Raw genomic sequence first — 23,448 nt, forward strand, 5'->3', positions numbered from 1 at the left:
CACACATGCGCCGAAGTATTTTCTGAATCAGACCACTCTGGGGGCAAATATTGTCGGGCTGTGATCGAGGGATGGAGTGAAGGAGGGAGCAGTAATGGGAAAGCTATTGTTGTGCGATGAGGATTCGGCAGGGAGCAGAGGAGGGTCAGGGTGCGCTGGGATATAAAAGCAGCATGGTCACTCTCATTTCTGATGTCAGCCCCTCTATCTCACAGTCCCCTCTGCTTCGGCTTTGAGTTTTATATGGGATCTATAGACAGGGGAGAGCAGAAAGAGTGTGTGATGTGTGAATGCATTTCCTGTGTGAATGTCTATTGGGCACATGAGCAGCTTTTTGTTCCCATTTTTCGAATTCTCTGTAAAATAGATTTACTAGGAATATTTTGTGTTAGAAATAAACCTCAGCCATTCTGTGCTTTGCTGAGTTTAACAGGAGTCAATATTTTTGGATAACAAGCTTAACTGTATTTGATTGAGTGCAGAAAGTTAAATAAGAAAGTATGCTGACCTGTTAAGCCCCATAGCCCCTGTCGGCGGGGGCTACGGGCTTTTTTCCCCGTTTTTTTTCACGAAACTGTGTCTCAGGGCTTTCTTAAAATGTAATAAACTATTAATGTGTCATACTCACTTAACGGGAAGAAACCCAGCTAACTGATGATATGAACCATTTTTACCGAGACAAAACACAAGTCTCACAAGAAGCGTCTAAATGAGCCCTGAGCGAAATTATGCTAACTAGCTTTTAGCCTACTATCCCATCATTCAAGGGTGGTTTTCAATATAAGTAATGTTTTATTTTTGGACGAACACTATAATTTACATTTTTTTACTATGTTCAATCTGAATTTACTTTAATCTATCTATATCTATTGATTCTGAATTTTCTACATCCAACTCACAGGTTTATCATTGCTTTGAGAAAAAAGATGATTCATTTTCCCCTTTTAGAAGTGAAGTTATGGTCATTTGTTCTGGGAATGTCATTTTTGAGCCTGAGACCTGGAAAACAGACTCGGGGCTTAATTAACAAATGTCTATTTCCCAATGTAAATCATCAGTTGACGGACCTGGAAGCTTTAATTCAAAGGTTTGGCTGCTATTATGTTATATTATGGCTTTAGAGCCCGGACGTCCTTGGTGCTTGGAAGGGAGGACTGCCATGTTAACACATCAACTCTTCTACAGTGATGCAAACACAGGTATGGTGAAAAAAGAGAGAACTATTCGAAGTAGAAAAAAAACAGCGTAATATACCATCTGACAATGACAGATTTTTCTTTTTGGATATTTTACAAATCACTCCCCTTTCAAACTCTATTCTTGTTATTTTTAACAACTTTGTTTTGTTACTGTCAGATAGTATTTTATACCTGTTAATAATTGAGTCTCTAATGTCTCATTAATAACTATAATGATCATATCAAGGTGTGCCTTAATCTCACTGAGCTGAGGTTATTTGAGCCTCTCAGGAGAGAGCTCTCTTCCACCTGGTTGTAGAAAAGCTCTTTAAATTCGTTAGCATAGCTAGCTAACCAGATGCTAATAACAATAGATCGCCACTGTGCTTACAACTAAAGACACAGCCTCGCAAACACTGCGGCACGGCTCCTTATGGGTACTGCAATATTTGAAGAGCTGGAGCAGCGTTCCGATGCTCTCCGTTACACCTTCCAGACGAGACATGACCACGTGAAGACCTATGGTGAAGACACGTTACGCTCGTGTTGTGTTCAATGAACCTGTCCTTGGCCAGGAAAAACAGCCATTCGCTTGTTTAATTATTTTGCAATCTAGATTTCTTCTTCTTTTTTGAAGTGAGAAGTTCGGACTGACGGACCCCCCCCCCCCCCCCCCCAAAACGAAAACTCTTCGGTTCTCCACGAATTACACAAGTCACCCAAATCAGCGTTAAAAAAGCGGGAGGCGCCGAAAAGCGACTAATTTGCATCACTGCTTCTTCTACCTGAGGCAGGAGCTAGTTAGCTTAGCTTAGCATAAACAAACAGAAGCTGGGTTAACAAGCTGTCTTGGTCGAAAGGTAACAACAAAATCATTTGTTTTAAAGTGTAAAAGTTGTGTGTCTCTATGCTAACCATCTACTCACTGCTCTCATAGGCTATTTATTGGACAGATCGAGAGAGCGTTTCTCAGCTATAGCTAGAAAAAGCTAGACAGGTTCATTTAAAAATATTCTCACTTATAAGCTCACTTCATAATGTAAAAGCATGTTTTATTTGTACAAAAACTGAGAAGTAAAATGTACAATCAAGCTAAGCAAGCTGGCTCCTATAGCTTTATCAAAAAAGTGAGTGTGAGTGCATTGAAACTGTTGCTAGCTTTTATGTTTTTACAAAGCAAAACCAGGAGCTCCAACCGCTTCAAAACCCCTCCTGAACATCCCATTTTGTTGCCAGCAGTAACTCAAAAACATTACCCCTGCCTGAAAAGGCAATAATGTCTCGAAACTGTCCTTGGATGCATTTGTTCTATACCTTAGGCACACATTAGAGACACAACAAGGCTGCTACCGTAAGACAAAGAGAAGCCGCTCATATCCCGAGGGCTAGCATTTCTAAGCAGGCACAGACTCACTCTGGAGGTGAGAACGTCTGCAACACAATCCGTCTTTGAAAACATTCTGTTGCCATTTCATGAAAAGATATGTGAGCATGTTTGATGAGCACATTGGGTATTTTTGTAATCGCAGTGTGGTTTGTCCTTGGAAGTTTGCATGCCTTCTGATGGGTGCAGGAAAAAAGAAATCCGGCATGAGAATCTAGGTCAGACATCGAGGAGGATTTTGAAAAAGAATGTAGAAATAATGTGTTCAAATGGGAATAGGAGTATAGGCAGGGAAATCACAGTTGGACCTTCCTTAGTGCCACATTTGTTGCAGAGAGCTGGACACAGTCTTCATGGAGTTTGCCGAGTGTGACAAACACACACGCAAAATAGAGCTGCGAAGTAAACAAACCAATCTGTTAGAGTCCCCATCACTCACTCCGTCTACGTGTGACGAACCCGGCGACTCAGTGGAGCAGATTCAGTGTCAGTATAAGCGAAGATGTCGTATTCCATCTCATTGGGCATCAAATGTACCCCGGAGTCGCACACATGTAAATAAGAAGAAGAAGCGTAGAACATGACATTCTGTTTGCGGGGAACGTTCAGGTTTGTGTGCCTCACTCTCATCTCCGACGCAGTGATATGTAGACCTTATTACAACATGTAAATGACCCCCTGCTGTGCAATGTAGGACTACGATGTGACAAACATGCTCAAATGTGCGGAGTGTGTGTGTGTGTGTGTGTGTGTGTGTGTGTGTGTGTGTGTGTGTGTGTGTGTGTGTGTGTGTGTGTGTGTGTGTGTGTGTGTGGGTTAGATGCCTCCAATACACCTCTGCTCGCTGTAGCCGTGTATTATGAATCCATATATCATTCCAGCTGTCAGAGATAGACAGATGCTGCGTTGTCTTTCAAGTCACATGAATAAAAGGAAGTTCTTTCGATCAAAGCGCACACTCAAAATAAATGACACGTGTATACAAAAGCTCACAGGGACATATTGATATAGCTTGTGATAAGGCATACTTATGAAGGTTGTTTTTGTTTTTATTAATGGCTAATGAATTATTTATTTATGCTTCATGGACCAGCAATATTTGGTGCAGTGATGACGTGCTAGGTAGTTAGCATCACAAGGGCTCGCTCGAGTGGGATGTTGTTATGTCTGTGGCAAACACACGTACAATACTTGTACATTTTTTTCTACAGGATAATCTCCACGTTTTTAAACCACTTTTAAGGTTTTTGAAGCCAAAATGCAAGCGCGGAAGTATTAAGCTAACGTTGTGAACATACTACATCAAGATCGCATGCCCCCGCTTTACCACCGCTAAGCTAAAGGCGGCTAATGTTTGGCTTGGTGCCATTTAATAGTCTCATTTAGCCACTTGTAGGCAAACATTAAAGAGTTTACTGACATATTTGATGTCATAGAACAAAACATTTAAATCTGTTCAGCTTGTGTTAACCGGAGACCTTATTTCAGACATCTTACTAGAAACACTTTTCGAGACGAGGGAACAGGAAGTGGTAAAATGCTAACTCATTTTCGAGTTTTAGGGACTCATTCCTGCACTAATACTATAAGAACCACACTGGGGATACATTTCTCATGCTGCATCTACCTCATAAAGTTATTTTGGCATTAATCAATTTCAAATTGTTCTCTAAGTGTTGTTTATTTAGTCAATTAATACAGTTCATAACTACACTGAACAAAAATATAAACGCAACACTTTTGTTTTTGCTCCCATTTTTCATGAGATGAACTCAAAGATCTAAAACATTTTCTATATACACAAAATAACCATTTCTCTCAAATATTGTTCATAAATCTGAAAAAATCTGTGATAGTGAGCACTTCTCCTTTGCCGAGATAATCCATCCCACCTCACAGGTGTGGCATATCAAGATGCTGATTAGACAGCATGATTATTGCACAGGTGTGCCTTAGGCTGGCCACAATAAAAGGCCACTCTGAAACGTTCATTTTTGCTTTATTGGGGGGGTCTGGGGGGGTCCGAAAACCAGTCAATATCTGGTGTGAGGGTTAGGATTAGGGTTAGGGTTAGGTTTAGGGTTAGGGTAATGTTGTGAATCGAGTGGCCCATGGTGGTGGTGGGGTTATGGTATGGGCAGGCATATGTTATGGACGACGAACACAGGCCACTCGATTCACAACATTACCCTAACCCTAACCCTAATCCTCACACCAGATACTGACTGGTTTTCGGACCCCCCCAGACCCCCCCAATAAAGCAAAAATGCATGTTTAAGGGTGGCCTTTTATTGTGGCCAGCCTAAGGCACACCTGTGCAATAATCATGCTGTCTAATCAGCATCTTGATATGCCACACCTGTGAGGTGGGATGGATTATCTCGGCAAAGGAGAAGTGCTCACTATCACAGATTTTTTCAGATTTATGAACAATATTTGAGAGAAATTGTTATTTTGTGTACGTAGAAAAATGTTTTAGATCTTTGAGTTCATCTCAGGAAAAATGGGAGCAAAAACAAAAGTGTTGCGTTTATATTTTTGTCAGTTTAGATAAGGTCATGGGGACAGAACTGTCCAAAATCAAAATGTTGTTTCATTACTTCTTGTTTTGTTATCATCTATATTTGCTAGTTATAGTGGCATAGCATCTTTGTAATATATATGGTAATAAATACAGTGTAAATGATCCATTGTCTCCTAAGAATTTAACAAATTATTATAATTTCTTCAAGTTTCCTGCATATATTGAGATTTCATCATTATCATTTATTGTTTTGGCCAAGATTATCATGACAACATATTGTGACAGCACACATACCTAGAATATGTTTGTTTGTCTCTGTTGCTGTCTTCACATGACACCATTTATAGGTCCAACTGTGTTTTCAGGAAAGCAATAACCAAAAGATGGAGCTCTGCAGCCACAAAGTGCCCTAATTGCTATATTGGCTATGACAGCCTTGTTCTTTTCTTTCATCACTAACGCACTCCATCAGCCCCTTTTTCTCTGTCCTCCCGCTAAGCACTCATCTCTCCTCTTCAAAATGTTGTCCCGTGACAATGGAGAGAAATGGCCAACCTTACCTGGATAAAAAAAAAAAAATCGATGTCTCTTTTCTCCATCACAAACACACATTTAATTACTCTGAGATGTGCCCATTTTCCCCCGTATCTCCCACTCTGACCCCGGCCCTCGAAACGCTGGAGGTCACATATCTATTTTAAATAGTTTCTCTGCCGGCCATGATGGCACAAAAGAAATAAAATACGGGTTATTTATCACGATATAAAACATAGTTTCAGGAAAAATGAAACCTTGGGAAGATGGAGGATATTGAATTTTTTCAAACGTGGTGCTCAATCCCCAGCCATTGTCTGCCTCTCCCTGGGGACCTGGCCTGTTACATGTTGCATTTAAGCACACAGTTCAATAAAGGTAATTGATAAGCTCTCATACGGATATATAGTGATGAATGAAGGATGTTTCTGCTGCGATGAATCAAAACACCTCCGGAGCCATAAATGGGCGGTGGTATCCCCCATCTAATGGGAATAAGCATAAACTCATTCTCCATAGTCAATGACATACAGTGTAGCAGACAGGCGTCCATAGGGTGCGTTATTGGGCCATCAGTTACACTTTATGAGCACCTCACAGCTGAAGCAGAGATGGTGAAGCACCACCGGTGGCCGGCTCATAGATTATCGGAAAGTCTATTGATCCGAAAGGAGGCGATAGAAATGAAGCATCAATCTTCTTCACGCTAGATCTCTATGGGATAAACTAACAAAGATGCCTCGTGTGGTAAAAGGGGAATCATGTAAACGACCGAGCGACTTACAGTAAGTGCAATAAACCAAACACAGAACAAGAGAAATGAAGATATATTTGCTTTGAATGAGTTGATGCATACGCTTCAAGTGGGCTAAACTCCTCAGGTGCTAATTATTATTTTATTTTGTTGGGATGTGTTCAGTGGTGTTTTTATATGTACAAAAGTGGTGGGGCACAAAAAACTTAGATGTCTATATATAAGCTTCTGCAGTGACGTGCAGTGAGGTTCATGGCTGGTGAGGCACTGGCACTGACTCTTCAGGTTTACAAATATAATATTTTGACCTAAATCAAAATATAATATTATTTTCAAAAGCTTTTTTTGTCTGATGCTTCGATTAATTTTAAACAGACATTTCAACAAAAGGATACCCAAAAAATGTTATTTTATCATTTAAATATTTAATTGTTCTCTCTTAGTAAGATCCCATTTTCAATAAAATTGTGGTCTTACCTTGACTTGAAGATGAAGTCCATTTGGCTATCCTTCTGGACAAAAATCTCTATTACTTGTTTGTAAAAGTCCTCCTTATCTTCTTGTAGTTTCAAAAGTCTATCATAAATCTAATCGATAGATTTATGATTCGAAAATTATAAAAGTAGGGTAGACATGTGGATATTATCCGGCTGAACAAAACGTGCATTTATCTAACAGGTACGTTTCCCACAGATCTTATTTTGAGCTATTTTCTAAAATCCTATGGAGAAATCTCATTACTATTTGTGGAGGGAACCCATGCGCAGCTTACTTCCTGGTTTTGGGACGCGTCTCTCTCCTCCTCTTCACACACCACACTTTTCGCGGCACACGTAATTACAGCCAATTAGCTCTGAATTATGTGAGATGATGTATGGTGGGGATGGCAGCACTATGCCCCTATGGTCATTATTTTTTTGCCACACACATTAAATAGGAAAATGCTCTGAGCATGCGCAGTGTAGTTTTTACAGTCACCATTCACACGGGTTTCGGTCGGATAATCCAAAAATCAGCTCCTAACGTCCAACCCTATCGTCTATTCCTTGACCTCTGAGTGAAACGTCACGGGGGTTAAGGGAGAGTGGATAGGAGAATTCAAAAGGACTTAGGAGAAGAGAATCCGACTGCACTTTCACTATCCGACGTGTTTATGATGCGCCAGCGGACGTCATAAATGTGCGTCTGCTGCTGTGGGGAAACTACAGTTTTCTATACAGCGGACTACAACATGGATGTTTAATAAGAACGAGGGACTCATCTAGAGACTCTGCACCGTGCTCTGATGCTGTTGCTTTATGCTTTATGAACGTGGACAACAGAGAAACATATTCTTCATTACCAAAGTTTGAAGATCTTAAAATCAATACAAATGTATTTATTATAAACGTTAGTCCTTAACATCTATCACTGTGTATATCACCATTCAAACATCTTTTAAAAGTTGAACAAACCTCACACAGCTCAGTAAAGACTGTGAAATGTTGACTTTATTTGATCATTTCAGTAAAAACTAACGTTCATATTTCTCTTTTTGATTATAATACTGATGAACGTTCAAAACAAAGCACTTTGGCAACTTACCACATACGTTTTAAAAAGCTTAATAAGCACCGTAACGTTCATGATATCATTCCTCGGTCATAATCAGTTGTTTCCGTGAGCGGCCGACTGTTGTGTGACGGCAAATGCTGCGGCTGCAATGCATTGTGGGGCAGCATTTTCTCCTCTCCTTTCGTCAAGGGAGGTCCAGTGGTTCTTAAGCGAAAGAAGGTTATAAAGGAAGTTTGAAACCTCCTTTCCTATCATCTAGAGCAGTGGTTTCCAACCTTTTTCCCCAAGAGCCCCCCCAAATGAATCCTGTTGGAAGTTGCCCCCCCCACACACACACACACAGAAACACACACAAGGAGCGGTAATTAAAGTTTAGAAGTCTCAAAAATGCTACAACTGCTGTCACAAACTAGATGAATGTAAAGTATTTTGTTAAAGGACAATGAAAGCGTAATGAAGGAGCTCTATTGGAGTGACTTTGATGGTTATTGGACTCAGGATTAATTCATTTGGATTCCCGCTGTATGAAGAAATTAAAGGACGGTGCGGAAGTGGAAACAATTCACAGAGGGATTAAACTGTTTAAAACACAAGCTCAAAGTAAGCTGGATTTTGCCGATGTGTTTATGTGGATTCCAAAATCGTAGATAATCTACAAAATGGAGGAGACCGATCTGATCGGAGCAACTGTGACAAATAATCCAACTGAAACCGGCATGGACAATGAATATGTTTTAAAAATGCGCTTATCCAGAAAAGCCCAGTTTGGACACTTTACGGGCAGAAGAAACATTTCTACTAAAGAAATAATTATACATTTCTGTCTTTTTATGCCTTTAATAGCTACTAACTTGAATTGTTATTCAAATTAATTAATTAATTTTTTTTTATATTTTAATATAGAGACAAGTCTTTTAGTGACAATCATGTATTGCTTTACAATTATATGTAAAAAAAAAAAAAAAGTAAAATAAAATATATATAAATATGATATTTGGCCTCAAATCATCTGAGGCCTGGCGCCCCCCAGGTTGGGAACCACTGATCTAGAGAATTCGAACGGCACTTATCATGGCTACCACTGAGGGACTTCCGGGTCATTTCACTCCATTAGGAAGGTTCCTAAGCTAAATGGACTATTCGACTTCAGCCATCGACAGTGAGAGGGAGGGTATGATCGGGTTTTGTCCCACATGGCTCTAAACAGCTCAATAGGTACACACTGTAGACACTAATTAGAAGAACACAGACTAAAACAGCAATTTACAGACGAATCAGATGATTAAACATGATCTTAAAATATATTTTATATATTTTTTAATTTATTTTTGCATTTTTTTGTAATAATTATTTGTAATACTTTCTGCTGACACTCGGTGGGGCTGTTCCCCACCTGCCCCTAATGACCAATCGCCACTGGGTGTGTTGCGTTTAATAGCCACGGTACAAGTCAAACAGGTGTGTTTTCAGATTTTGACGGAAGATATGAAGACTTTCTGCTGTCCTGGTTCCACCATTTTGGAGACAGGAGAGCAAACAGGAGTGTATTAGTTGAAGGAACCTGGGTCCCTTCCCGTTACATGAAAACATGTAATCAGATTACTGTTACATTTAAAAAAAATGGGGATTGCTAGCAGGATTATGATACAACAATCCATTTCAAAATAAAGAACGTTATATAGCCTACATCATTACAATTTCCCATGAGTCTCAAAGCACCAAAGGAATGAGTGAAACCATAACAAATTTTCCAGTTCATCATAGTGGCCTGTAGTTCACAGAATGCTCTCACTGGGTGGACATTTTAAGCCCCAAGGTCCCCGTCGGCGGGTACTTTTATTTTATTTTTTCACGACACTGTGTCTCAGGGGATCTTAATATTTCAGAACCTATTAATGTGTTATACCAGATTAACGGGAATAATCTCAGCTAACTGACGATACAAACCATTTTTACCAAAACAAAACACAAGTCTCATAAGAAGCATCTAAATGACCCCTGAGCGAAAAGTGCTAACGCATTTTGGCACAGAACTCAAGATAAAAGATACCCTTATTACTTATCGTAGCTGCACATACAAGATCTCCGATTAAAGCTGAGGTTCCACAGATTATTTAGGTATATATATCATCACTGAGTGATCCGAACTGTTGACAGGGGAAGCAAACACAGACATCACAACACGTACCTTTACGGAGCTTTTACGGGAGATCGTCTCACCGAAGCTGTCAATCTTGACTTGTTCAAGACTTGTTCAATGGCATTAAAACGAGAAAAAACGCGGCTGAATCGGTTAATCCATAGGTTGATAAAGTTTCTGGGTAATATTTTTTTGTATTTATAATCCATAATTCAATTTTTATGTAAAAATCGGAGAGTAAAAGTTAGCTGCTAATGGTAGCCACCAGAGTTATAGCAGCTTCCGGTCTTGGCTATGCGGCAGTCTCACACACACACATGACCAAATAAGAGATATGTGGGAGCTCCCCTCGATTCCATTGGCTCTGACGGTTAGAAAGAGATGTCAATCAGCAAAATCGAGCAAGGGGGGCCAGAGATAGGTCAAATCCCCAGAAGTGTTTTTTTTGCTAAATCTCTCTAAAAAGGTCAAATTTAACTTGTTTTGCATCAATCTTGATACAGGGTACTTATTATATGTTGTAGTTTGGATTCCTAAAGCTTTTAGTCTACCATCCCATCATTCAAGGGTGGTTTTCACTATAAGTAATTTTTTCTTTTGGACGGACACAATAATTTAATTTTTTTTACTGTGTTCAATCTGAATTTACTTTAAAATAAAAAACATCTATATTGATTCTGACAATTCTACATCCAACTCACAGGTGTAACCTTGCTTTGAGAAAAAAGATAATTAATTTAACCCTTTTAGAAGGGAAGATATGGTCATTTGTTCTGGGAATGTCATTTTCGAACCTTAGACCTGAAAAACAGGCTCGGGGCTTAACAGGTTAAGAAAAAAGGTAAACAACATTACCATTCGATGTAAGCTGTGCCTTGCAGCTGTAGAAGTCTATCCGAGGAGTCCACATCTAATTTGAAAAGGCATTCACAATTAAATGCTTTGTAAATGCCGCTAGATTTGTAATCCACTTGAAATAGGTAGGCGTACCTGAATTTAGTTTTTCATTCAGGCTTCTTTCATTCTTCTTTTTTCTCCCACATTGTCACGATGGGTTGTGGAGCAGGTTGGACCTACATGCAGTAAAGATAACAGGGAGGCAGGTTTGAAACAGGAATATAAGTCAAGCAGGTAAGGCAGAAAAACGCAAAATAAAACGAGGAACTAACCGGGAAGACTTGGGGAACATGGTTAGAATATAGAATAGAATATAACTTTATTGTCATCATACAAAGTACAACGACATTTCTTTGGCAACTCTCACTGCAGTAAAAAAATAGACACAATAAATAAATATGAGTGCAAGCAGAGGTAGTGGCAATGACAGTGCAATGAGATAAAATACAATGTCAATGTGCATATTTACACTTACTGTACAGTCTAAATATATATTAGTAAAATAGCCATAAGTATGTTTAAATAGTAAACAGTCTTTGAGGGGTGGAGTTGTGAACCGGAACGGAAATCTAGAATCAGAAGGAGACAGCAAACCAGGAAAATAACAAACCAAATCACACCGGGGAAACATTGATGACAATCTGACAGAGAACACAAGGGCATAAATACTCACAGGACTTATCAAACTGACAAGAAACAGCTGGGGAGGACAACAAAACACAATGACACTTCATTTTGTGAACGCAGTTGGACACCTCTTTTTTTAACAAGAATACTGTGTATGATTTATGTTTTCATTTTGTCTTGTGTTTTTTTTGCATTAGATTTCATTTCGAGGTCATCTACAAGTAACGGAAACATAGAAGTTGTTACAGAAATACGTTTAAAAGTAACCCTCCCGAACCCTGATGAGATTAAGTCTGTTTGAGTGCGCAACGTCTTGAATTTATATATTTAAGTGAAAACATCTTTAATTCAATTAGCTTGTTTTCTAAGTTACTTTCCCCTTTTAATAGCTTATTTATCACAAATTATTCATTCACAACAAATATGGTTATTCTTAAAGTACCTCAAGAATATATGTTATCCCTCAGCATTAGGGGATATACAAAAATATAATGCTGCCCTCTGGTGGTTAGAAAACAAAGTGCTGTTCAAATCAAATTCAAAGTCTTTAATGTAAAAAAACAAAGCATAAAGAAACACATATATAACAAATAATATGTTCACATTACAACCATAATCACTGATAATAACATTTTGATTTCAACCCTTTGTGTTCTTAATACATTCAACAGTGCAAAACCCATCATTCTAGTAATAAAATAAATGCTTTGGCATGAGGAGAGGAACGTGTAGCTTATTTCACTTTGTATGCATTTTCTGTCTGCTGTCTGTACGGTATATCATAAACTAACTAGTATGAGATTAGCATTTAATCGTGTCTTAATTGACATACTGTAACATATCCTTTTGTTCAATAAAAGGAAGAAACATGGGTGTTCAAAGTAACACAAATGACTATATAAAAATGTGTGGTCACATGACCTCACATCCCTAAAGTGGATACAGATGTTTCTAAACATAACAATGACCTTTGACTGTTAAATCACCACATTTAACTTATCAGGTCAAAATAACCTGAGGAACAGATTGTACATTTACTCTGATAGAGTATCCATATGCTGTAGAAAATCATATATATTCCATTTCTATAAATCCCATTACAAACTCAGAAATAGTTCTTATTATTATTATTATTCCATGCATGTCCTCTGGAACGACTTCTCTTCCATCTCGTTGACACTGGAGTGGTTTGTGAAGGTTGAAAAAGTGTTCCAGTGCATACATCTTTTCAAACGGGCGCCGCTGAAAGCCTTTTCCAGTTCTGACATTATTCGTTTGTCTCTTTTCTATTAAGAGTGTTTTACAGGGGTCAATAAATTCTCCAATATGGAAAGTCAAGAGTTACTCTTCAGATCTTTTTGCAAGATTATCCACCAGCAACCAAAGGCACTGAGAGGAGTTACAGAGAAGAGACTACATGCTTACTGGTTTTTTAAAAAATCCAAAGAAATGAAATAAAAACACCTGGAGGAAAAAAATCCACGTGTCCATCAGTAGTAAATATGTGGACTTTGCAACACGCTCTAATCCAGAGCAATTTACAACGAGGCGAGTAGTATAAGTCTCACTTTGAGACAATCCCAACATGGAGCAGCTGATCACAAAATAAGCTCCACTCAAAAGGTGTCCACGATGTAGTCCGCGTATCTTTGAACAACTCAGGTTCATTGTTACGCCCCCTTGTCCACATTTCTTTTTACAAGCAAGTTGAACATTTTTCAACTTTTCACACTATGCCGGAACGTCACGGTAGAATTTGGAGGAAAAGCTTGATGTTGGATGTCTCTGTCAGATGGAAACTATCACAACAAGTAGCAAAATGCCAGTTGCTGGAGCAGATCGGTCAGGTGGACCCTGCCTGTTGCTGTCGATGAGACTTTTATTGTCCTCTTCCCTCGTTAAATATCCGTCAGACTGAGCGGTGAAGCTCAAAGTGTGAGAGCAGGAATCAACTGGTTGGTGCTCAAATAGATAGTAGCAGTTATTGTCCGTCTTATAACAGCGAAGATACTTGTGGAGAGATCTTTGCTATAAGAGATATTAAGAAGTTGGGAGTGCTCAGAAGAAGGTGTGGACACGGGCCCTTATTGAACATTTAGCCAGGTACGGAGCTGTAGTGGTTGTTGCATTGTTCCTACATCAGTCCAAAAACGATACAAAGCAGGGTTGAGCGTCCGGTTTCTTGATCAAGGACAAGTTTGTACGTCCATAGGCAACGCTTCTTCTTTTATCCCACCCTTGTGATTGAGCTGTCACCGTCCAGCGGAGGACTTCCTGTTGATGTTGGCCAGGCTGTGGGCCAGTCTCTTGGTGAGGAGCGGGTGGGATTTACCGCAGTAAGTGTGTGTCGTCGTCAACAGCTGCTCTTCCAACGGATCCAACAAAGAAGTCACTGGGTCGGCGCCGAAAGGGTACTGCAACGAGAAAGTGATTTGTGGTTTAGATTTGGTTTGATGTTTAGTTTTTACATTGATCCAAGCATAATTTACCAAAGCACTCTTTATTAGTCTAGAGTAAAATGGTATGGAGACTTTTCAAAGTATCATCCTTTCTCCCCTGAGGACTTCTCTCAACCTCCTCTTGTTCTCCAGGAATTGATCAGAGTTGCTTTGGGCGGCATTTGTGCTTTCCGTGGATAGATTACAAATCTGCAAGCCATGCTGATCTCATAGTAGATTCCAGATTAAACTAGGGCTGCACGATTTGGGGAAATCATCTAATTGCCATTTTTCGGACAGATATTGCGATTCGATTTGCGATATTTGTTTTTAAGCGACCCAACGGAGGTTTATTATAAAATGCGGCCATATCTCCGGCTAGGAAGGTCGCATCAACGTGCTCCCGTCTCTAGCACCCCCGCAGCCCGAGCTACGAGTGAAAGAACTAAATTTACATGAAACTTCCGTTGCTTTAAAGTCAAGCTTCAGTTTAAGACTCACCCTGTAATAGAAACATGTGATGGAGCATTACTAACCTGACTCAGATGGTTTCACCAAACCATCTAGGAAAGCTCCATTGGAAGCCATTTGGAAAAGTATTTCAAAAATACTTGGCAGGTGATTGGGTCAATCTGTCTATCACCTTCTATCATGGGCCACTTCTGATTGGTTAACAATGACTGGTACATGTGGAGCACAGCACTTCTGACTGGTGTGGATGACTGACACACAAGAAGAACAAAACAAAAAGTTGCAGGCTTAGCGATTTGATAATTGCATCATTTAAAAATCGCGATTTCGATTTAAAAAAACAGATTAACCGCTCAGCCCTAGATTAAACTGATCGCTCAGACCGGGGGGAACATAAAGCGTCCGACTGTTGGAGTCACTTTTTATGCTATAGGCTTAGCGTCCAGTGGTACCCGGGGATTACAGGAGAGGCTTCACGTCTTCCCGATAATGAAGGAGGCTTTACAGCGCTCCGAGGAAATCAAAGGGGAATTAGCATTCTTTATGCCGGCTCATTTGCTTGTGGTTAGCTCTCTGATATTGGGTCACAAAGAAAATTGTGTTTTTATGAGCAGATACTTTCACACACACACACACACACACACACATGGGCTGGTCATAAAGTTGCATTTACAGTTGCTGTATTGATTTTGTGCGGCTGATGGGGCGCTGTCGGTGTGCAGCCTCAGACTCTAAACGCACCATCGGCTGTAAAATTTAACTGCGGTTTCCTGGGCTCAGCTTTTTTCCATCGAGGGAGGGGAGGAGGGTTTATGAGGGATGGCCCGCTGAGGTCTGTGTGAGACAGACAGGCAGACAGAAAGGGAGGAGCTGCTTGTATCCCCATCTCTTTGTTTGAAGAAACAGAGAATGGACACTGATTTAGGACTTGTCTCAGCTAATATATAAACAACTCGACTTAGAGGTGGAATAATGACCTTAAGGGGGGAAAGTGCTAAACATAAACTACTTTTCTGATCAAAACGTAATAATTTAACATATTTTAGGCAAAAACGCCATAAGTCTGCTTGTCCCGGCCTTTTACGTTTTTTTCTCCAATTTACATTATTGTAACAAAAATGTTTTGGACAAATGGACAAACAAAATTCATCAGTTTAAACAAAATCTATGACATTCATCAGTTTTGTATTGCGGGGGCATGACTATATCTTTCATTTTTCGATAAGTGCATTCGACCAACAAGATACAAACTTGAAGAAAAACAGAATCATAGAAGTACATCAGGTTTCATAGAGCCAAACATTTCAAGTGCTACTCAACTGGCTTTAGATCAGCCAGCCCTTTATTAGTATATAAGTGCTTTGTTAGTAATTCTATCGCTCGAAGTGGAGTCGAAAGAGATGGGTTTTCAGTCTGCGCCGGAAGATGTGTAAGCTATCTGCTGTCCTGATGTCAATGGGGAGCTCATTCCACCATTTTGGAGCCAGGATAGCAAACCCACGTGTTTTACTAATATTGTGATTTTGGTGAACAGAAAGCTAGCTTGTAGCGTCTTAAGTCAGATAGGATGTCAACTTTGACAAACATGAAAAGGAACGGAAAATAAATTCATGAATGACTTGCTGTCACTATCACACGTCCTTTTGCTCTCATCCTTTTTTTAGCTGCCAATGTACCACTGTCCTGTTTGTAGTTATTCCCTCCCAACACTTCACAGATAGCCTGAGGACCTGCTGCAGATGAACAAGAAGTGGATGAAATGATCTGTCCAGTGAACTGAAACACACAGAACATCAATCCAGACTCCTGGCCAAAACAGACTTAATCACATATCTATGAAAGTGTCAATACAGATGAGAGAACCAGTGTTTTAGTGCAGCACAGGTACATGTGTGTGTCCTGCTCTAATTGATCCTCTGCTATAAAGCCACAGGTTTAACTGCAGGCCGTGGATAAGGTATGGATCAGCCATCTCCGTGATGCACAGTCAATGCTTTGTTAATAGGAAAGCAATGACACTTCCACCGTTGATGGCTTCATTAAGTAAATGCCACCGGTGTCGTCAATATCATTACACTGCTGGTAAACAACCCATAAACATCCCCCTGGGGGAAATTAGCTTTCCAGCGCAGACAGTCCAAAGTCACTATGGTGTCTCGGGTCAGCACCAATCCAAAATCTCATCTAGCAGGGTGAAGGAACGGGGCAGTGGAGCGGAGCAGGGGCCGCTGAGGTCAGTAAACAGCTCCTTTCATCAAAAGCCGCACTAAAATACACCACGGTAACGTTGGAGCAACTTGGACTTTGTACTCTGATGAATTTGGTCATGCAGTTACACACCAGCCATAACTTAGTTTGAATGAAAACTCAACTTCTGGCACGTGTCCCTGGTGTTTCCACCACTGAAAAAAATGTTTCTATGGAGAGAGCGGTGCCGCCCAACGTTCAAAATATTGAAGAGTGCTGCGCTCCGGTTTCAATCATTTACACTTTAACCTTGCTGACAACCTTTTAATGCACAACCAATCAGATGACAGCTTTGGGAAGCAACGTAAGCTAGTAGGGAGGTAACCAGAAACAAAACGTAGCTAGCTGTTTTAACCCCAGTCACGATGACAAAACATTATTATAAGATGAATGGAATACCAGGGAATCTGAGGGCAAACATAAATACCATTCAAGCTGATAAACCTCGATCAGCTGCTTTAAAGTATTTGTTCTCGTTCATGCCCACCTTTCGTATGGCTTCGTAAACGGCCCTGAAGGCAGGTTGCTTGTGGTCGTGGTACACCCCTCTGTTTCCGTGCAGTATGTTGATACCATCCTCCTCAGCTGACGCACAGTTACTGCCATAGATGCAGTGATCTGGGCGGTAATTCCACATGCAGGGAAACTCCAGCAAACACTCTGTGAACACACACACACACACACACACACACACACAAAAACACACACAAACACTTTAGCCAACAAATCAGTGCCAGTCTTAGTTTAATATACATTACTGAGAGCTCTACTGACTTAAAGGGGACATTCAACATCAAATAATTCCTATTCAATTTGTCTTTATGGCTAAATATGATGATGTATGAACATGTAGAGTTGTGTATAATAATAATAATAATAATAATACACATGCTTGGAGTGCGGCCTTACCAGGGTTGTGGTGGAAAATGATATTGAGAAGGTCCTGGTCCCCCCAGGTAATGTTGAGTTTGTATTTCTGAAGTAGAGGCATCAGCAGCTCCTCCCAGCGCAGCCCCACAGACGTCATGTCATTCTGGAAACACAATTTATTACACAGCTTAGTTGAATACTTGATTCTGGTCAATTGGGACATTTCAGAGGTTATGAATACTCGATAACGCACCGCTGCTAAGGAGGATCAAGGTAGAGGGGGAAAGAGGTTAAAAGACAGAGCGCTGGGCGTCAGAGAAATCAACAGAAGAAGGCAGAGAGGAAGTCAACACTAACGGCCCGTCTACACTACAGGCATCGAAAAATGCTTTCAACGCTTCGCCCATTCACTTGAATGGGGTGACGTAGAAGATTTTTAATCTTCGCCGAACTGCATTGTGGGGAGCATGGCATGGCTTTGCAAGCATCACGAGCATCTATCGGCATCAGCCAATGAAATCCCGTTTATGCAATTCCCGCCAGTACAAGCGCAGCCAATCAAACCGCGTGTATGCTGATACCGCAGGTCTTGACTATTTTCCATATGTCATAAAATGGAGGATAAATTAATCATTGCCGTGGCAAGTGTCCCAGTCCTGTATGACTGTACTCTGTTCACCTACCGGGACCTAAACCGGAGGAACCAGGCATGGCGGGAGGTGGCAGAGACAGTTGGTGAAACTGGTAGGTTTTCAACTGTTTGGGGAGTTTATATCCAGTTTACTTTGTTGAAGAAGCGAGCTTTTTTTTGCTTTGTATGCCGGGGGCGGGCGGGAGATTCCTGATTGGTTGTTGGGCGCGAGAAATCGACAAGCCTCAGACACGCCCAGCTTCAAGATTTTTTGATGCCTGCCCTGTAGTGTAGATGGGCCGTAACAGGAACATGGTATGTGCTGCTCTGGCATTGTTGAAGGACTGTGGAAAAGAAACTAGGAACAGACTTGAACAATAATAGTCAACATTGATCAGAGCTGCCGTTCATTATAAATTGAGTTTTTGTTGCCGCAGTTCCAGCCGCCTCGCTGCACATCAATTAAAATAGTTCTTTACTGTGTGATCATAATGCCATGGTAAGTGAAGGCCTCACATGAAATGCTTTCACAGCAGGAGAAGGACATCTAGTGGCCAAACAAAGAAGCACAGGAACAAATCTCTTCTTGAAAATGTGTCTTGAGCCCCACCTTGAAGAACATGCTCCTCATCCTGGTCATGTTCATGAGCATGACCCCTGAGTTGATGCCCGTCTTGCCGTAGTAGGGGTGGCGGGCGAAGCGGTTGTACCAGGCGATGCGGGGCTCCTCGTGCTCAGGGGCCATGGCAGCCAGCTGGGAGGAGTTAAAGCGGGTCAGGAAGGCCCAAAGGCGGTCCACGGGCTGCAGGAAGAGGATGTCCGAGTCCACGTACACCACGGAGTCTATGTCCTTTAGGATCAGCTGCACAGATTGGACCAGACACACAGAGGGATGTCACTGAGGAGACTAATTATGTGAATACAGTCTGCAGTGGTGCTTATTGACCAGAGTACATTGAATTGTGACAATTTATATGTGTTTTGGTTTGTTGATTCATAGTTTTTATTCAGTTGTATTATATCTAAGAATGTGTAGGACTATAGCTGAGAAACATGTGTAATGTGTTATTATAAGAACATATTGGGAATGTCATAATGACGTCAGATTTCCACTGAAGTTTTCATGCTTTTGATCAGAAACTCACAGGTAAGAAGAGCCTCTGGGAAGCGCAGGGTTTGAAGAGCTTCTTCCACTCGGCTGCGTTCTCACTGGGGAAGCTGATGGAGTACACGGTGTAGTTGAACCTGGAGCGAATGAAACCTGGCCACGACTGCAGCTGGAAGACAGACGACATATAGGGTAAGTACAAACTCAGCATGCCATTTTCAGAACTTAATTTACTTAAGATTTGCACACCATCTGTTTGCATCTCACATATTGATCTATTAGTACGATAAGCATTTCACTGTAAAGCATTTCATTTTACATTTTCCTAAGTCATGTTATGCTATTTGTCTTGCAACATTCTCTCTCTTGCACCATTTAATTCCTACTCTGTTTCTTCTTGCACTATTCATTTAGTTTTATAATAATAAAGCTTTACGTTTGAACTCACAGCTTCCATGAAACTGGTGTGCAGCTGATCCTCAGCGAAGATGTGCAGCTGGAGGTGTTTGATGCTGAAGAGCACAGCGGACTTGATCATGGTGAGGGTCTCCTCCAGCCTCTCCCCACAGGCCACCACAGCCAGGTGCATGGGGGCTTCAGGCTGGACGCTGCCCCCCACTGCCTCCACCTGACCCCGCTGACGCATGATGTACCTGAGAGAGAGGATGGAGAGGATAACAGATGGTATAAAAAAGTGAATTCTAGAGACCTGGGCCCAGGAGTTCAAAACTTTGAATATCTAAAAAAAGGCTGATGGTTATTTTTGGCCGACCCCATGTGACTGTTTGTTTAAAGGTCACGCCCACACAGGAGACCAAGTTTGTATCTGATCAGATCAGATTTGGATTTTGGGGAGTTCAAAACCAAAAAACAGGATTAGGATCACTTTCATATCCGATCAGATCAGGAAATCCAATGCAAGCTCTAATCTGGATCAAATCTTCAAAATGGGTAGTTCAAACCGACAACACAGGATTGAGATCAGTTTGATCCCAAAAAACTGGATTATCCTGATCCCACCAAAGGGGTGGATTTCCAGAGCAAAATGTACAATTTATTTTAAAATATGTTTCAATTTAAATAAGCTGGCAAAGTGAGTTTGTTAACTGAAATAATACACCATTTTTAGCCTTCATGGGAAATACATTTAATTTTTTCCATTTTTGCTCACGTTTGTGGTGGCCTATTTTGTTTTCAACCAAATGTTGATGACATAAATGTTTATGCTCATAAAAGTATCACAGCAAAGATTGTCAATCACAAATGTAATTTAGATTAAAGTAAAAATATCTTCAACAAAAAAAAAGTCCATCATCTGTCATCACCTTTCAAATAAAAAAATATAATCAAACATGATAGATGTCTCTGCAATGTGGTCTCTTGTCTTCCTTGTATTATTTTTCATGTCCACTAGATGGCGATCGGTAGGATTAAAGCACTGATATTCAGGATCTAGTCATCTTGAAAAATCGTAATCTGGATCAGGCTGATCCTATCCTGAATTGCTTTGAACTCCAGGGACAAAATCTGTCCGACTTGTCTGATCCTGGATCACAAAAAATGGGATTTCAAAATCGGATCGGATCTGATTGAGATTAAAAGTTTTGAACTCCTGGGCCCAGGGGATAATAGTAGGTTTACAAATATTGCAAGTATTATTATATATCTTTGTTGAACAAGACCATGTATAAAAAACACATGAATCTCAAAAAGACACGAGATGCAATATTCCAGACTATAGCTCTGGGGAGGTACACACAAAACAAACAACAATTAAAAAATGCCTATCACACTAACAAATAAAAAAGATCAAATACAGATGTATAACATATAAATACTAATACTCTGCTAGAAAGGTGGCGTAGGATTTAGGATCAGTTATTAAGACCCTTGACTTTGAGGTCCAAATAAATTGAGTGCTAAAAAAACAAAATATTGACATATTCGAGCTCTACTTTTGGATTTTTTTAAAATAAAAACATCACCTGATATCAATGTCAAGCCACCAGAGAATGGTTTAACGTCATTATGCCATTTTAGCAGATTCTCTAGAGTATGCCACCCCCACATTCAGCTGTGGATATAGAGTATGTGATAAAATGATGGCCCTTTGTTTTCACCAAAACAGCAATTACTCTCTGATTCCAGCTTCTCAAATGTGCTCTTATGTTTGTATTTGTCATAATAAACTCTATGTTTTGGGACTTTTGGTCAGACTAAACAAGCAATTTGAAGATATCACTTATTTGTAATATATTGTCTGGTATTTTCACAGACCAAACCACTAATGCAGAATCTATTAAATTATTATTAAACAATAGTAGGCTTTATACCATGGATTTTCCTATGACTCACTGGACTCAAACTTGCTAACAGTGAACTTTGTAAGGGATTAGAAAGTTTAATACAACTGTTGACTGTCTTAGCTTCTCCCCCTATTTATCTTAACATCTCCTCTCTAACCTGCATATCTGGCAGACACACAAACAGTCATGTGTGAAAGCAATAAGGCAGTAAAGCTAGTTGCACAGGCTAAAAAGTGCATTTGAACAGTGAAAAGGTGCTAAATTGTAAGGCAAGTTTGGTCATGCTCTACTATGTATCTGATGTATTAATTAATCTCGAAGATCGCACACCTGTTCAAATCTCGCGTTACTACAGAAATCACAGAAATCTGTAATGAAGTTTGGTGCCGTTTTGTCAGTCAGTGTCACATTCCTATACATAACAAGTGTGGTACAGAGTAGATACCTACAACTTTACTCATACTTATTGTATAAAATGCGTTTTCCCCCAAGTTGTACCCCATTAAAGTAAGAAAAACCTGCATAATTTAGTCCTACCTATTGTACCAGTGTGGGCTTTGGGGCCCGGTTTTGTCCACGGCTCCTCGCCTGATTCCGGGGACTCTCTGTGGGATGAAACCTCTCGGACCGTTTCCACCGAGCGACAAGTCCGAGTAAAACAGTTTACTGTAAACATACACACCCGAAAACACGGCAAACACTGTGCACAGCATTAGTGCACGAATGTAGCGCCGCATTTTGGAGTTTTAAAACGCAACTCGGAGCTAAAGTCATGACACAGAACTAACTAGTGTGAAATAATAACTGCAAAGCTTGACGCAGTGACAACACACTTCCGGTGCACGTTTAAAAATTAAAGCTCTCATCAGCCGTTGAAGCATTGTCTCATGTTACACTTTGCAGCGTTTTTCAACATTTCTCCCACTTGTCAAGCTTTTAAACAAATGATGCAGTAGCTTTATATTGAGTCAGAAACACATTAATGTTATGTCTAATATGACAGATATGCTAACTACAAGTGCATGCTACGTCACTAGATAATAATACTAGGCCATGTATTAGCCATACAACAATGTAAACACTTTAGCCTTTTGGAGCTATTTTGTATCGAACCTACATTACAGTAAGTCTATATGTTTGCTTGTTTTGTTTTAAGATTTGATACCTTAACATTGTTTACATCTCACTCACCAGAAACCTTAATGGGTTTCACATCTGTCTGTTCTGGAAATGTAAGACCCTTTAATAATCTAAGTTATTATTATACATTTTTCCCCCCCTTAAATGTATAATAGATCATAGCTCAGATATTTAGTTCCTACAAATGCATCACATTTGACAAACTTACTCCTGAAAGCCAGGAGGCTCGGAAATACAAAATACAAATTATATTTGTGCAATCTTATTTGTATATTGTAAAACTATTTGAACATTTCGTAATATAGGCTAGTGAAAAGTGTACATTGCTTATGAGGTTGTGCAGCTCTCTGCAGTCGTTGTCCCTAATCACGATTGTCAGGCTTTTATTTTGAAGGCCATGCAATTCATCCTGGTTTCTCTTTTCCACCATCTTCACTTGATGCTTCTTCATGCAACAGAAGCCGGAGGTCGAGACCCTAAATAGGGGGAAGGGTGGGAGCGATAAGCAAAGTTGGTTCTCCCCTCTCCCTCCCCCCTCAGCTGTGTCTACTCTGCAGCAACTCTCAATTCATTTCACCTCTGTAAAGAGCCTTTCAGGGCTTTAAGTGACTAGTCTTTATTGTTGTGGCTTCACAAGACCTAAAT

At 40.2% G+C, this 23,448-nt stretch overlaps 1 protein-coding gene across 1 annotated transcript; it reads right to left on the reverse strand.

Annotated features, from left to right (window-relative positions):
- Window positions 1-12,124: 12,124 nt before the first annotated feature.
- LOC307021751 (glucoside xylosyltransferase 1-like) lies at window positions 12,125-22,510 on the reverse strand. The gene is made up of 7 exons (XM_079654159.1): window positions 22,201-22,510; window positions 19,806-20,010; window positions 19,395-19,526; window positions 18,860-19,111; window positions 17,658-17,781; window positions 17,236-17,408; window positions 12,125-14,006 (listed from the first exon to the last, which is right to left on the reverse strand). Exons 1-7 carry the CDS (start codon window positions 22,398-22,400, stop codon window positions 13,845-13,847), a joined length of 1,248 nt encoding a protein of 415 aa, XP_079510285.1. The 5' UTR covers window positions 22,401-22,510; the 3' UTR covers window positions 12,125-13,844.
- Between the last annotated feature and the right edge of the window lie 938 nt (window positions 22,511-23,448).

This window comes from Notothenia rossii (genome assembly GCF_949606895.1).
Source record: "Notothenia rossii genome assembly, chromosome: 10".
Classification (NCBI taxonomy): domain Eukaryota; kingdom Metazoa; phylum Chordata; class Actinopteri; order Perciformes; family Nototheniidae; genus Notothenia; species Notothenia rossii.